The 16,619-nt window shown below is 38.2% G+C and overlaps 1 protein-coding gene across 2 annotated transcripts in view; it reads left to right on the top strand.

Moving 5' to 3' along the window:
* Nucleotides 1-16,619, top strand: part of THSD4 (thrombospondin type 1 domain containing 4) — a 222,314-nt gene that overhangs the window by 122,245 nt on the left and 83,450 nt on the right. Inside the window, exon 1 of one of the 2 annotated variants that reach the window (XM_062501531.1) lies at nucleotides 9,937-10,153. The exons of the other annotated variant lie outside the window; for it this stretch is intronic. Coding sequence (XP_062357515.1) covers nucleotides 10,079-10,153 — 75 coding nt within the window. The 5' untranslated portion in view covers nucleotides 9,937-10,078. Of the gene's footprint in view, nucleotides 1-9,936; nucleotides 10,154-16,619 lie in introns of those variants that run through there. 2 annotated transcript variants of the gene reach the window in all.

The raw sequence follows: 16,619 nt of genomic DNA on the forward strand, positions 1-16,619 counted from the left end.
TTAACCCATGTAGACAGTCTGAGTATGGGGATAAAGTAATCAGCACCATTTGTGTCTTTCAAGAGAATGTTTCCTTACTTCCTTTATTCTAGGTGACCTTTTAAGAAGTAATTTTTTTCTTAGCATTCCTACTAGATTTATTTCTAGATTTATTTATACCTTGTTACCAGAAAACAGTATTTCCAAATTTTGGGCCACTTTGTAGTGATTTTACACTGTAAAATTAAAACTAATGGCATGACTATATATATATGTGTGTGTATATATATATATATATATATATATATATATATATATACACACACACATACACACTTGTTATAATATAGCAAGGGTTAATAATTATATAGAACAGCTTACAAATAAAATGGCATGCTCAGTGACTTCTTAATAAAAGTTTTCAGAGTACCAAACAATTCCACGCAGTCATTTTGGGCTCTCCTTATATAGTAGCAAAGTGTGCCTGAATTAAGGCAAGTTGTTTGTCCCATGAGAAAATTTGACAGTACTGAACTTGTTTCAGTTGTTGGATTCAGGAAGGGAAATTTCAAGTTAAATTGTACTGGATGTGCTCTGGGTACTCAGAGACTCATCAGCTGTTTATTCAAGTATTTATCAGTTTTGTGAGTTGCTACTCCAGTAGTAACTGAAATATTTGAGACACAAGTATGTGTAATTATTTTAACATGCTCCTTATCTAGTTTGAGCTGCATATGAATTTTCAGAATTCATACACATGCCATATAGCTCAAGATTTAATGTAATCTGTAGCTATATGGTTCCAATTTCCTGTGTAGCAGAAATCAGCCATGCAGAATTGGTCATTTTCTCTTCAGAAATGGTACGTGTACTTGAAAGACACCTAGAAAAATGGAATGAAGTCTGCTCTACCTGCATGCTTCCCAGGCTTTTAAGCTTGTGACACCACTGTCCAGACTGGAAGACTCCACTCAAGGTTCACTTTTTTTCTAATGGGCAGCACGTGTTGAATGGGGTTACTTTAAAAACAAGTACATTTATAAGATAAACTATTCAAAAAATCTACTGTATAAACAATCAGATTCTCCCGAATTTTGTTTTTATCAAGGCAATAAAGTTGCACATTTTCTGTTTATTTAGAAAGAGTTTGTTCATTTTTATACATTATACATCTGCAGAGAAAGAGGACCCTTGTTCTAGCACTGTAGCTGTGCTTCTAATTTGTACCTAATTTGCACCAGCAGTGTAACTGATCTGCTGGTACTGTGTGTTTTTGACTTGGCATGGACCCCCAGTGATGAAAAATGAGCCTTTAGTCTACTAACAGGGTAGATTTTGACCTAGGCTGGCGTTAATTCTTTTAATTTTCAATGCATTAGAGACAGGTGGTATGCTGAGGTCAGACAGTCCTGTTGGTAGAGATAAACTATAGAGATAAACTATAAAAAATACAATTAGATCATTAGAAAAGTCTTCCAAGATTTTTTCTATTCATCCTTTGGATCTTAATCTGTGATTCAGTGCCTCTGTGACATCAGAGAACAGAGGTGCCTGTGCTGCAGAACTGTCCTTGGCTCTGGTTCTCCAGCTGTATGACTCCTGCTGGGATGTTGACTTTGTTTTGTTCCATGGAATGCTGCTCTACTCCTGTCCCCTAGTTAGTTTGTGTGATATGTGCAGTACTGACTCCTTCTGAGGTTACCTCTATTTGAAGACTGTTCATCTGCTGCCAGATACAATCTCTTACCTTCTTCCTTTTGCTTGGTTGATTTCTACTACTGCTGGCCATCCATACACATGGTTAGAAACGTGAACTTTGGCCTGGGCACAGATCTTCAGGGCTCTGATGATTCTAATCAGCCTTAATGGCTCTGGCCAGCCTCACCCTGGCACTCACCCAGGCTACCTTAGTAGCCACGTTTAAATTCAGCCCTGGCTCGAGCTGCCTTGGAGGCAGCCTCAGTGTGGCAGACCTCAGCCCTGTGTGCCCCTGGCCAGGACCCTGCTGCTCTGCATCCTGCTCCATAGACTGGTTGCTTGGCTTGACCCTGGGCCTGCCTGGCACTACAGACTTGTTTGACCCTGGATCTGTCCTCCTCTGACTTGTGGTGGCAGTGGGACAGGGTGCTGGCCAGTGAAAGCACCTGCCTTGCTGCCCTTGTTGGAGCTTGACACCTGACTTCCCATCCCTCTAGGAAGCAGCTGCAACTGCTGTCAGTGCTTCCTGACAGTTTTTGAAGGTGGCTGATGCTGTTTTATTGCTCTAATAAAGTAGTAAGCATGAAAAATATCGGCCAGCTTTTGCAGAACTTTGTCTTCATCTTTAGTTGGCAGGAGGTGATGTTCATTTCTTGCAGAAGTAGATTTTACCATGTTTTTTATGCAGTTCCTATATGCATATTGGCCTAGCATGTGCTACGCTTGATCCACTCCTGGAAAGGACTCACAGTGATCTTCAAAGTTCTGCTTTCCTCAGTCTCAAGAATATTGCTAGTGCTTTGAGATTTTTATTAATGTAGAAAATAACAGGTCAGGGAGTGTATATGTAGGAAAACATATTCTACCAGGGCTTCTTCCTCTGTAAGAATTTCAAGAATGTTTCCAAGCAAAACTGAAAATTACTTTTACATTCACAATCCTACACGGTTAGTTTTCTCTTGAAGACAGCTTGTTCCAATCATTTTATGATGGCATGCTGAAGGTAGCTGTCATTTGCCAGCTGGACACTTGGAAAAATGGGTGTTACCACTAAAATCTAGTCTCCAGGTTTTTAGTTTTGGTCATGAAGAGACTCTCCTTTATAATTCTGTTCTCATAGGAGCATTCATGGAGTAGGTTGTGGCCTGTTGTGTTATGCCATTTGGTACTTCTAAATTTTTTTTGTACTTCTCTGTTTTTTGGGTTTTATAATTAAAACAAGTATACTTACATGATCCAGATCTTATTGTACCTTTAAAATACTTTCTGCTTGTAGAATTAAACGTATCAACCTTTACCCTTCATGAAGAAGTGAAAGATTTGAAAATATCCTGATTCACACTCATATTGAGAATATTTTACGTGGGAGGAGGCTTACTTTTCCCAAGAAATAGATCTGCATTATTTATAATTAATTTGATGTAGTTACAGAGTATTTAGAATTTTTCATGGGGATTTATTTTTTTAATGGACCAACAGACTTAGTCTCATTTCTCATTTTAGCTAAGGTATCCAAATACAGGACTGGTACCAAGTGTAGGATTATTCCAGTTTTGTGGCAGCTGCAAAGGAACGGGTTCAAATATTTTAAAGTATAAGATCTGTTTTTCCTTGGGTCCTATTTTTAGTGGCTGCTCATTTGCCACACTTCAACAGGAAACACAGATCTGAATGCTTTATGTGAAACTTGGGTGATGAGAGGTAGTTTTCTAGAAATATGTGTCTCTTTTTTCATGCATACAGAAAAGGAGATTAAATAGGATCCATCAAAGAACTCTTTTCCTTTTGGTTTCACCACTCCTTTGTATAGGAAGAGGAAGAAGACAGGATGAATAATGTTGAATAATGTGTTATAAAAATACTTATGAAAATAATATCAAAGTTTAAGTGTGAGGAGAACCAGAATATGGTGCTAAAAATCTTAATGCCTTATTAGGAAAACAAAGACATTGATTAACAAATGCAGAAATAAAATTTTTTGTTGCAAGATGAATGATAGTAATAAAAATTAGAAGTTCAAAGAAGGGTGTCCACTTGCTCTGTAGTCAAAACGTAGTGTTGGTCAGAGGAAGGAATGCCTCATAAATGTCATCTTATTCTCCTTGCACTATGCAACTACTGTCTGGGGAGGCAAAGAGGTGCTCTGAGAACTTGGGATATAAACCAGAATTCTATCATCAAAATACAGAAAACTGGACTACGGCCATGAAAAATACACATTCTAGCCCAGCCCTGGGCAGGTGATAACCAAAGGTTCTTTCCTCCCTCTAGCACATCATAATGCCAGAAAGGGAAGAGGGATAATAGATTTAGTAGCAAAGAAAAGATTCAAGATGATAAATCAATTTGAGCTTAATATTCAGCTCTTTGAAGTTAGACCTTCTTAGTAAAGTCTGGCTTTGTAATCAAAAGTTTTAGCTTTAAGAAGTCAAGAGTAGGGAGAAGAGGAAGGAAATGCTCAGATTTCCTCTTTGGGGTTTGAGTGTAGTTTAAAAGCACTGTGCACTGCCTGTACCGTGGTAGTAAGAGGAGCAAACGGGGTGGTCATGAAGGTAACTTGTTGTTATGGAAGGAACTGAAAACTTCCACTGCTGTAACCTATGCTGGGATGACCTAAGTATAGGACCAGTGTTTGAAACTTGCTTTGTAATGGTGTTTTCACAGGATGTCATAATACCTTTTAAATAGTGTGTACTTTCTAAACTGATCTCTATTATCTTACAAAAGAGAAAGAAAAAGATGAGAAATGGAGAAGAAGTCAAACTTGGAATGACTTTAGATGACAGACAAGTGGGAAAATGAGAACTGTGCAGTTTAGGAAGGGAAATAGGCAGGAATAGAAGTTGAAGTTAAGTTGAAAAGTAGAGAACCAATAAAAGTGTTAGTCAGGACTGTATGAAAGTAACTGCATGGAATAACTGATTACAAACTCTTTAAAGAGCAATTTTGCACAGCATTTTGTCTTTTCCATAACAGTGGGATCAATAAGTTATTAGAAAGAGATGGAGAAGTAAATCTCTAGCTCCATTATGTAAGGTAGTATGCAATGGAGTATTCCGGTAGCCAAACAATATTTCAATTTTAGGGACATAGTTATCCCCTTAAATGCTTCTTTGTACAAGAAATTGTGTGAACTGCTTTCCTAACAAAAAAACTGAACAAAAGGCTACAAATTAAAGCTGTGAGTTACTTGTGAAAGTGTTAGTATTTCATATACTAAATGGAGTTAAAACTTCAACCAAGAAAGAGAGCTGAGGTGCAGTGGAATATGTGTGAGGATCTGGGACTTGTTTCCTCCAAGGTGCTGCAGGTCTGGGCTTCCTTTCACAGGGCTCCATGTGCTTAACCCTCAGGCTGCAGTCACAGCTCACCCTTTGTCTTTCTCCCCAAGCTGTGTGGGTTTGGTTTAGTTCAATGGCAACTATAAAAGTCCTTGGTCCTTCTTGTACTTACTGTGATTTCATCTGCTGAAATCTAGATTCAGTGTGATCATGGCTCTTCCAGAAGGACTGCAATAGCTAGAATAGCTTTAGCTGAAGAAGGCAGAGGACAGGAGAGAATCTCTTGTGCTGTTTCATCACCCTATCTGCCAGTGAAATGCAGAAACCAGGGGAGTGGATGTATATGCCTTCAAAAGGGGTAAAGAAATCCCTCAGTGGTACAGCTGCAGTATTTCCTGAATCCAAGAAGGTAGGGTAGGGAAAGGCATTTTTCTGTATCCATCCTTTTCAAGTACACTGTTTTTTTTCAAGGAAAATGCATTCTTTCTGCAGTCTAAATTACCTGTCTGCTCAGGTACACATAATGTGGCAAGAGACTTCTTTATTTCAAGTGTTTAATTTAACACAGACATTATTTTTAAAAATATAATTAAAAGAAAATAACCTCATGAAATAAATTTTCAGTAAAATGTTATGGCCAGTGTCTTTCAGTAGTTCAGGCTAAAGTACAGTGTTAATTTATTCCTACCTTACTACATCTGAATAATTAATTCAGAAAGGAATGCTTCCTGGAAAAAATGAAGTGAGGTAATGATTGGAAATGCCTATCTGACAGCTGTAAGTATGGCAGCCATCTTTACACATGACTTCACCAACATAAAAATTTTCTCCCTTCTTTTTTTAAAGTAACCTGTAGATCATCAATTGGAAAAAAATTACCAATTAACATAAAACCAAAGCACACTAGATTTTCCACTTATCATGTAATTTGTACTGAATTTTTTGTACATTCAGCCTTTTCCCTCCTCTGTTAAATTTTTACATGGAACATTGAAATAAAAACCTAACACCTTTTCCTAAATAGTAGTAGAATATGCAGTGTCTACTGCTTTTCCTGTTCATGATTCCTGGAAGAGGGTGTCTGTCCAAAGCAAATGAATGCTACTTTAAATACCTGTTTTAAACAGTTAAAGGACTTGCTGGTTATGCTGTAGCAGCAAATTTGTTTTGACTTTCATCTTACTTTTAAATAGTTCTTTGGTTTAGGTGTTTCAGCTAAGAAGATTCAGTGGCATTGATGTTGCACCTGTAGTGACAAAACATGAATAAGAGAAATTATTTTCACTTGTATGCAAAATGCACAGAAATTGTCATTGTCTTGTTCTAAAGTAACTCAGCCTGAAATATGTAGTAGTCATCCTCCATGTTATCTTGCTTTAAGAGTTTAAGAGTTAAGCTCTACAAACATTGAGGCTGTAGGAAGTAGAAAGGAAGTCTTTAAAAGCTTGCTTTGACTCATGTTTTGTCTATTACTACTTTTATATTAGGAATTTGGTCAACTTTCTAAGCTAATACACCTTTAGCAGAAAGCAGTAGCTGTGATACTTAACAAAGTTTAACAAACTCATTTATTCTCATTTGAAATTCAGGTGCAATTGCCTCAAGAAGAAGGTAGTAAGCAAACTTAATAAACTACAATTGGTATTTACAAATCCTTTGAGACTGACAGATAATTTTTTCACAGATGAATGTCAATGCTTTCTAAATAAGGACTGTAATTCCAAAGGTCCTCTTTTTGCTTTGTGCATTTTTATTTCCAAGAATAAGAGATAGGTACTTTCCCCCAAAACATTCTGATGGCTTTTTCTGGTTTTGGTTTTGTTTTTCTTTTTTTAAACTATAATTTTGGATTTTCTATCTCAATTATATACCTAAAATAGTTATGCTATTATTTTTGCTATGTTTCTCAGTAAAAGCAGAGGTGTTTTTATGTTGAAATTATAGACATCTTATTTCTTACATTTTACTGTTGCAAGGTATTTTGGTTTCTCTATCTGCTACTGCACAGCTTCATATCTGAAATAGCTCATCAGTCATAAACTGATTTTCTTCTGTTGCCCCAGTACTTTTGTAATCTCCAGTGTAGTGATTGCTGAGGTTTGCAGAGAAGTTCTGATCGTGGTTGCAGCACTGCAAGCTGGGCATAGTGTTAAGTTTCAGGATGCTCTGTGCTGCAAAGAAAGGCTGTGCTTGTGCATTTGAACCAGTATGATTCCATCCACTTCAGTGGGATAAAGCTTGAAGGCACAGGAGCAGGTATGAGCAGATCTCTTGTGTTAACATGGAGAACAGAGCACCAGCTTCTGAAATTCAGGGAATTCTGCCTGTAGTTTTCATAGAGGAAAAATTAAATGCATATGGAAAGAATTAGTTATATGACTTATTAAATGGGAATGTAGTACAGTTTTCTGTGCTCAGAAACTCACCCTAGTAATATTTAGTTAGACTTCAGTAAGGTTGTTCATTATTTGCAGAAAATACACTGCTCTGTGGATCAGCAGAGAGGAGACTCCAGTCACAGGTAGTCTTCATTTTCTTAAATTTGCTTTTCTGCCTGCTGTTAAAGAAGAGAAGATTGGCAGTATTGTGCCTGTGCTATATATTTATTCAGAAAAGCTAGTTTCACTTTTTTTGAAGAACAGCATAATAAGACAGTTAAAATTTAAGGAAGCAGTAATCAATCTACATGCAGAAGCATTTGTCACTGGAGCTTTTGTTACACACTGCAATCTGAAATTGTGTGTTCTTTTAAAACTTTTTCAAGCACTGAATCTATTTTCAAAGTATCATAGTTGCAGCTCTTCTGTTGGAAGTGTTTTGAACTCTGGTTTAGTTGGCATTTTGCTCACTATCCTTTTTCCTTTTGTGGTACATCTAGATATTAAAAAAAAAAAATAATAAAAGGATGTATTGGCTTCCTGACAGGGTTTTGATGGAAAATTTCCTTAAGTTTATTTGACTTTACATTTTTAGTCTGAAGATTTTGCCATAGGCAACCAGTATATGAAGTGCCTGTAATGGCAGCTCTGCTTTTAGCTGTCAGCACCACAGCATAATCTGCAAACCTTCAGCTTGCCTTAGAAGGGGAGAAAATACTTCTTTATTGTAGGTCTTGAAGGGAGGTGTTGTATTTGTGAGAACAACATAGTAATGGAGAGTTCTCAGTGATTTCTGTCAGAAAGTACCATTAAGGTCACAGTGTTAGATTTTGAGAAGCTGCAGATTTGGGCTGTCAGTCACCATTCTGAAGAGTCCCCAGCCCACTGCCTGTGATCATTCAGGTCATTTGGAAGAGCCACTCTTGAGGTCCATACTGAAACTCTCATTCTTGCTTCCTAAATGTTCTTCAGCTTGTACTGCTCCCTCAAGGGGAGTCATCTGAAGAGAATTCCTCTGCCATTGAGACTGCCCAGTCCTGCCTGGCCTGCATTGCAGTGCCTCCTCCCTGGCATGCCCTCTCTGAGCACGGCGCTCGCAGGTACTGCAGTGGTGCTGCCAGCAGCACAGCACTGCAAGGCTGTCTATCAAAAGGGGAAGAAAAGGTTGGCCTGTGGAAGGTGGTCTGCTGATTTGAGAGGTGAAAATGGGCAGGCAGGCTTTTCTGTAGGTACTGAGCAAACACAGCATTGTGAGACAAGTTAGGCTGGAGAAGGCCGGATCTTTATGGGCAATAGCAGTAGTCTGTAGAAGGAAAGAACTGAGAGGGAAGATGTAGTGTGACAATCATGTCTAATTAATAGAGGTCAGATTCTGCCTTGCTGGAGAACCAGATATCCAAATGTCCAGAACAAAATCTGGACTTTTAGCAGCAGTGTGAATGCTGATTTTCTATACTGCTTTGGGAGTTTGACTGTATTTAATTGCAGTTCTCAGGAAGGCTATTTTATCTTTCACCTCTCAAAGGAGAGGAAAAGAATGGTTAGTAAAGCTAGCTTAAAAATAGCCTGAGGAGTCTGTCATACTCAGCTGTGTATACAAAGTTCACAAAATTGCAAGAAGAAATATAATACTGAGTAATGGTGTTCTTCTCAGTTTCAGCAACAATTTTACTTCCTCCATCCTAAAATGTTGAGATATTTTCAAGTACCTGTATTGTGCGTTCGTGTGGTTTACTGTCTGACATATGAGACCAGGTTATTCTTGGGTCATATTTTTGAGATTTCCCCTGGAACCATATGGATAAGAACTATGTATTTACATGAAAGATGAGAATATAGTGTGGTTTTTTGACTTCAGGAGTTGGAACTTTAAGAAAGCCTTGCACTTCTGCTTGCTTAGTCAAAGCAGGTTACTTGATGGGCTGGACTGTTATAAATATTTTTTTTTCCTTCAGCTATAATATGCAAATGAAAGAAAGAATACATCCATGTCCTATTGCAGGATTACCCTAAAGGAAGGAGGTCCATTTCAGGTAGCAGTTGTGACATTCTAGACAGCGAATGGGTACCTGACTTTCCCTGGGCTGTTGTCCTGGGGCCGTGGGTGAGAGGCAGGAGATTCTGACCCATCCGGCAGGATCAGGCCCTTCGGGTCGCAGGACTGTGCTGGTGTAGGGCTGACTGTAAAGCCGTAGGTTGCTTTGGTTAGATTTTAATTTGTGATTTACGTATTATTAACTTGTTAGGAAAGGGAGGCGCTGTACCTTTAAGTAGCACATGCCGTCCAACCACCGACAGGCATCTCTTGCAGCAGCTTTAGCCTGTTTCTCCAATCACGCCTGCCTAAGTCAATAACGCTTTGCCAAAGCTCCTCGTGCATTAAAGGTTACCGTTTAGCTTGTTCCATGAATCACAGCAGATGCTTAACTTGGCAGTGACCGTTTCTGTCCCTCCCCTTCTTCGCTTCATACTGACTGCAGCCCCCCAGCTCAGTGCTGGCCGAGCCCCCTCCCCCAGCAGGGAGAAGTCATTACATGAAGAGATCAACTTACCAGTTGTCTTCAGAGCAGTGGCTGAGAGCAAAGCTCCTGGTCGGACCGTGAGTGCGAGAGAAAGGGGGAGAGGGAGACAGACTCGTACCTACGAGAGCTCAGGGCTGTGATCCTGAGACACAAGTGCATCTGCTAGCTGTTAGCACTTGGCAGAGGGTTTGCTCCTCCAGGGTAGCTCTAACTTTGGGTAATGATGTTTGTCAGCTACCTGATACTAACGTTGCTCTGCTTTCAAACAGCAGTGTTAGCAAGACCTGGGGGTGAGGTAAGCAAAGTACCATGTCTTGTCAAAAATCGTCTTGTCACGGTTGCATTTTCTTCATATCTGTTAAGATGGACTTGTGAATGATTTTTATGCTATTAGACATTTTAGAATTGTGTTCGTGTTGTGTAAAAAGCTTTTGCTTTGGTTTGGTTTTGGGGGTTTGTTTTGTTCAGGGGACTTTTGTTTGCTTTTTTTACTTTGGATCTGTTTGGTGTGGTTTTTATTTTTTTTATATTATTACTATTTTTTTTCCTTTGCAAAAGCCAAAAGGTACTAAAGGAGAATAGTTTGAAACTTAATTTCTCTGGATTTGACATACAATACGCTTTCTGTGAGAGATGACTAATTTGTGAATTTTTCTTCACTAACATGCAGAGAAATATGATACTCTGCAGCAGTAGATGGTAGTGTTTTGTTCATATTTTCTGCAAAAAGTCTGTGCTGGTGAAAAAGTTTTTGCACAGGATACATTTTGGGGATGTGGGCATGTAAAAACTCCGGGCTTCATTACTTTAATAACATTTTTTTGTGCAAAATACATGCAATGTTTAGTCTAGGGCAGGGTAGAAAGGACTTGATTTTTATAAAACTGTATATCATATAATTAAGTAGGGACTACACATTCCTAATATTCCTAATTCCAAAATCTTGAACAGTGGAATAGAACAGCTCTTTATATGTTTTTAAAAGCTGCTGCTAGATTTATGAAGAGCCATTTTCCAGATTTTTCTCCTCATCAGAGCAGTTTGTCATCAAGTACTTATTTCATACCAAAGCAGAAATTTTCTGCCACTCTTTTGCCATTTAGGAAATAATTTAGCAGGCGTGGTACTATTAGATATAAAATATTCCATGTAATGAAATTACTTGCAGAAAACACATTTGATACTCATTCTTCCTCGCTCTACCTGAAATGGGATGTGTAGCTGGGCATTTTAAATGAATCATTAGATAACTTTGTTTTGTAAATGTGCCTTCCTTAAGCAAAGCTTTTGAAAACAGTGATTCTCCTTTAAAGCTTTGTCTTTTATTAGTGCTGTCATAACTTAATAGTAGCCTAATGAAGTCCAGATCAGTTACTTTCCCTGGTAAAGGTGAAAGTGAACTGGAAAAAACACCTTGTCCAACAGTGTGTGGTTGACACTCTCTGTAGCTCACATGTCTAGAAATAAACTTTATTTCACTTTCAGAGTGTTTGATTCACGAAAATGCCTCTTAATGAAATCTTGTGCTGCCTTTGATCTAGTTAAAGCAGGGAAAAGTTTTCAGCAGAGTCTCAACAAATTTAAATGGTTTGATGATCAGAGCAACTGGAAGCTGATCATTGCCCTCTAGTTGTCACAGACATTTTTAACTTCCTGGTTGATTGTTATGGAGCACAGAAAATGATAGATGGACTCACCTTGTTCCTACTGAGGGACCTTAAAATCTGTGGTGGCTCATATGGAAAATATTTCTGTCACCACTGTATGCACATGTGGTCTTCAGAGATCCATATAAAGAACAAATCTAGAGCAGCAGCAGTGTTGCCTGCCAATTATCCTCGTTAGCAAGTAAAATAAAAGCAATGCTATGTTCTTACCTGGAGATTAATTTCTGCTGTAAAAGTGCAATGTGGAATGTTTTAGCACTATGATCCATATGCCAAGTACTTTAAACTGGACTGTTTTTCTTAGTTTTTTCAGCTAATATAGCAGACAGAATATAAAAAATTGGCCTGTTGCTTTATCAGTGAATTTTAGGTTGTAGTTTTTAGCATAGGTAGTGAGAAATTTTATCCTTTATTAAATTCATATGCCTAATTTTGGAAATTTCATAATAAAAATACACTGTGTCTACTGTTATTAATATAGTATTTCTTGGTCCTGTATTGTAAGAGACCACCTGATAATCTTGTGCATTTCCCTGGTCGAGCTGCAGGACCTTGGCTACATAAGTATTATTTCTCTAGGAAATTACTCGGTAAAGATTTTTCCTGTGGTTGACAGTGAATTGAAGACAGAGAAAATAAGTGAGAAGCCATTTTTTAAAGGAACCTGAATTGTCGTTTTGTGTTCCTTTGAACTGTTTTGTATACTTCTCTGAATATCTTAATTGATTAAGAGGTATGTATTTTTTAAAGTTCTGCTCATAAAAGTGTGAGTTTTTGATAGATTATGGACATCAGTGAGAAGTTGCTTTTCTTGCCAGCTTGTTTTGTCTGTATTTCAATGCTGCATAACTTTAACTGCTCAAGAAACAGAACATAGCAAAAATTCAAGTGTTTTTTTTTTTTTCCCCATATAATTCTTAAGGAACCCCTAGCACTTGTTCTAATGTGTGTATGATTATGTTCTGCTTTTCATTTGTAGTTTATTTAAGGCATGACTTGGGATGAAGTCAGTGAAACTGCGTTGCATCACTTTTCCATACAGGAAGGAAATAATGTTGTATAGATTTGCAATTTGCACCACATTTGTATGGCTGAGCCCAAAGCTTGTGGGTCTGTGCTTCTCAGAAGATCAACACTCTGGGCTCCTAGCAAAACAATGCTTAATCAAGCTTTCCTCTTTCTCACTTCTTTAATTCGGTGGTTTGACTAGATACATTGGGCTTGAGAAATCTTTGAGCAAGTAGACAGTTTTCCTGAGGAATAGCCCATCCCTGTATTTTCAGGTATTCCTAAGTCTATCATTATTCTTCAATCATAAGCAGGTAGCCTTTTAAACTCTGTACTTGTCAGATAATTTGCATTTGAGAATTCCACATGCCTTGGGATATTAGTTGATTCAACTGAATTTTCCCATTTTAGTAGCTTCTTGAATCTCATTCAAATTGACAATAAATCAGTACTGTCAGCCCTATCTCCCTCAGTACAGGGGTCAGTAAATCTGTGCAAATGTTCCAAAGTCACCAACCTGGCCTTCTCAGCAATAAAGCAAAACCAGATTGTACCATTCTGAGTTTGGTTTGGATTGTTTTCTATTAGTGTTTATTAGAATTAAGTCTAGTTTATGGAAAATGTGGACAATGGGAAGGAAGCCTCACATATGACTTCTGTGTTGATTTGATCTGTATTTTAATGTGGTAAGTAATCATCTTCTGACTAATCATCAAAACACATGATATGTGACTTAACACAGAACTTTCAGCACGTTTAAGTGGACAGGAACACGTTTTAAGATACCTAATTCCTTTCAGTTCTTGAGTAGTAGTTGTGCAGATAACAGCATGTTTTGCCACATTCATCAAGCTGCTTATAGAAGCAAGTTTTGTTTAAATATGTAGGTACTCTTTAGCTTAAGAGTATTGAATACTAGATGCTGTTCAGCTTGCTTCATAAAGTAGTTCAACATGAAGTGTAGAAGATACTAAACAGAGACCTCAAGAGTTGTTTTTAATATATTTTTATTATAAATAAATTTCACAGATGTGAAATGCTTCCCTTTGGAATTGGGGCATAAAGAGGGTGAAAAAGTCACACTCCGCCCACTAAAATGAGTGAAGGGAGCCTGAGCAACTCTGAGTGAGATTCTTGGTGTGCTGCAGACACTGCTGGTTCTTTTCTGTGGCTTATGGGCCAACAAAAGGAGCAGTTATTCTCCACTGTGTCCCAAGTTGCAAGACCAGAATAAACAGTGAAGTTGCAAGACCAGAATAAACAGTCAGGAGTGCAGAGGGACCTTATTGCCAAGTGCCCCTGTTCATTTCCACCCCCACACTGCTTGGCCTCTCTGCAGTGCGTGGCTTGTTCACAGGAACCAGAGAGGCAAAGTGAACTTGTCAGCATTTTAAAGGATCATTCACTGAACAGGGTCAGATGTCACAATCCCCACTGCACAAATTCAACCCATTGCAAGAAACAGCTCTGTGTTCATCCCAGTGTTGTTACTTATTTCCGTGTGGTACAATATGAATGGAGCTCTCCCTTGCTGATCTTGCTCAAGCAAGGAGGAGGAATACAGAAAAACCCCCACAAAAGACCCCAAACACCTTGAGGTCGTGGCCCCTTTGATGCTGTTCTCTTGTGAAGGAAGAGCTCTCTTTCCTGAGTAAAATTTCTGACCTTATTCAGTGGAATGTTCTGTGTTCTGCGGTCGCACCTGCTGCATGTGTGGGTGTTAGTGTGTGCACTTGTGAAGAGGCAGGGAGACAGCTCCCCAGCAGCTCACATCTGCAGCACCTGATGTGATTTTGGCCGTTTCTGTGAACGGGCAGCATGAGAACAAACATGGCAGTACTTATGCTGCCTGACTGTTGGTGGTCTTCGTTTACTGCATTCAGCTGTACGTGACCAGCCATACTGGACTGGCCATAATTACTGTTGTATCTGTGGATTTTGTCATCTTCATTTTGTTTTATACTTAAGATAGTCCTGTGAGGCTGTGCTGTTATACAGCTGTCCCTTATAAATTCCTGGTTGATATAGGTAAAATACAGTTCTGAGGCTCAAAACATTATCAGTAAGAACAATTTTACATATTCTTAAAAACCAACCTTTCTGTGGTACATGAATGAGTTTATGTCTCAAAGAAGCTTTGTATGGCCAGAGGATGAACTAGTTAAGCTGTGTCTTCTCAGTCACCAAGATCAAGTTCAGCTGATTCCACACCTTCAGTCATGGGCAGGGAGCTCATAATGTGACCCAGTAAAGCAAACATTTCCATCTCTGATTTTTCCACAGGGCCAGTATGTAAGAAAACATCATTTCTCCCACTGACACACGGACTAAAATAATTCCTCATCTCTGTACCTGAGTGTTTCCATCTGCAAGCCAAGGTTAACAGGGTTTCTGTTGATTCTCCTGAGAAACTGATATGTCACCTTGACTGTTACTTTCCCATAAAGCATCACCCTTAACCCTTCCATTTATGAAGCATGAGAATGTTTGAGAACATTTGTGGACTGGTAACTAAGGAGGGATTGAACCATTTTTTTATTTATTTAGCGTACATAAAAGAAAGCTATTTGGATTTACTTTAAAATTACCTGAATAGAGAAAAGAAATGGTAATTTATATATGGCAGCAACTGCTGACATCACCAGTAAAATATCTGAAAGTGAGACATACAATAGTTGAAAAATAATCCTGTCAAGTAAATATCCACAGCCTTGGCCAAATTATAAGAATATGCTCTATGTATTGGTGTCAGTACCACAGTACACGTTTGTTTGACCTCTGACATTCTTGCCTCACTCTCCCCAGCTTTATTGTCTGTCTCAACTGCAGTATTAGTAGTACAATCCTGGTTTGCTTTGAAAACTCTGGTGTCAGCCTGGTGTAGTAGAATGTTCATTTTAGAGTTAATTGCATTCAGCAAAATGACTCGAATGGTGTTCTTTTATCCTATGTGATTAGGGGGAATAAATGCTCTTCCAATTTTATTCTCAGGATTTCTGTATGGCATTAATTCTTCCTGTATGGTGTATCTGTGCCTGTTCTTGTGGGAAAGACAGGACTGCAGTCCCAGCAGAGTGGTGTGCACTGACCAAAGTCTGTAAGGATACTTCCCTAATAGTTCTCTAGATCCAAAGTCTTTTGGCTTTGGGCTCTGGTTCAGGCTGTGCTGAGCTTCTTGTTCCATGCCATAAACATTCAAAAGACAGATTGAGGGCTACAGGAATTCCCACAGTAATTACAGCATCGTGCTCAGTCCTAGCATAGTTAAGCTAAATTCATTAAATCATTACCAAAGAAATTGTTACGTGTGATGGATGAGCTAATTTATTTCTGAGACATGGTTCATAGACCATTTTCTGAAAAGCTGTTCCAGAAACTTGTTGGATTACTTATTAGATAGACGTATGTTTAAATTAATTTATCATTAATTTTACACCTGGAAATAGTATTTTCCCTGAAAACTAATAGTTTACAAAATACTTTCCTAATCATATTTCATTCTCAGTATCCATTCTTTTGATTTGCTTAATAGTTTTTTCACCTTTGCTTTTTGAAGTAGTAATTTTCTTAAAATTGAATTGTACTGAATTTATTTTTATCACTGTAATGTAAATGCTTTTTTCTTCTGGCACAGTGAGTTCAACTCCTTTACTGAGGATTTTAATATTTGTTCCAAACATGCTGAACATATAAATGGAGCAATGAATTTAGAAGGTAGGTAGTTTATATTGGGATGTGCGGAAAGGTTGTCACAAACAACAGAAAAGGAGGAAATAAAGATATAGTAAGTAAAATAAGTCACTCTGATTGTTTTGTGAGTCATAAAAGTCTTTGTATAGATAAGTTTTTCTTCTAAAGACTCCTTTGGCTTTCCTATCTCTTTATGGCAATTTTATAAGGCTCTGAATTTTTAAGTGCTCTGATGTATAATAGGGCACAGGAATGTGTTCCAAGACTCATAAAATCTTTAATTAAAAGAATGGAAATTCTTGTAAACTCCTGGTGGCTGCCTTTATGTGATACCACTTCTTGAAAACACTTCCCGCTCCCCCGAGCCTGTGAGATTATCTTGCATTTTGTTACAGC

The sequence above is a fragment of the Cinclus cinclus genome, chromosome 13, assembly GCF_963662255.1.
Source record: "Cinclus cinclus chromosome 13, bCinCin1.1, whole genome shotgun sequence".
In the NCBI taxonomy this organism is placed as follows: Eukaryota; Metazoa; Chordata; class Aves; order Passeriformes; family Cinclidae; genus Cinclus; species Cinclus cinclus.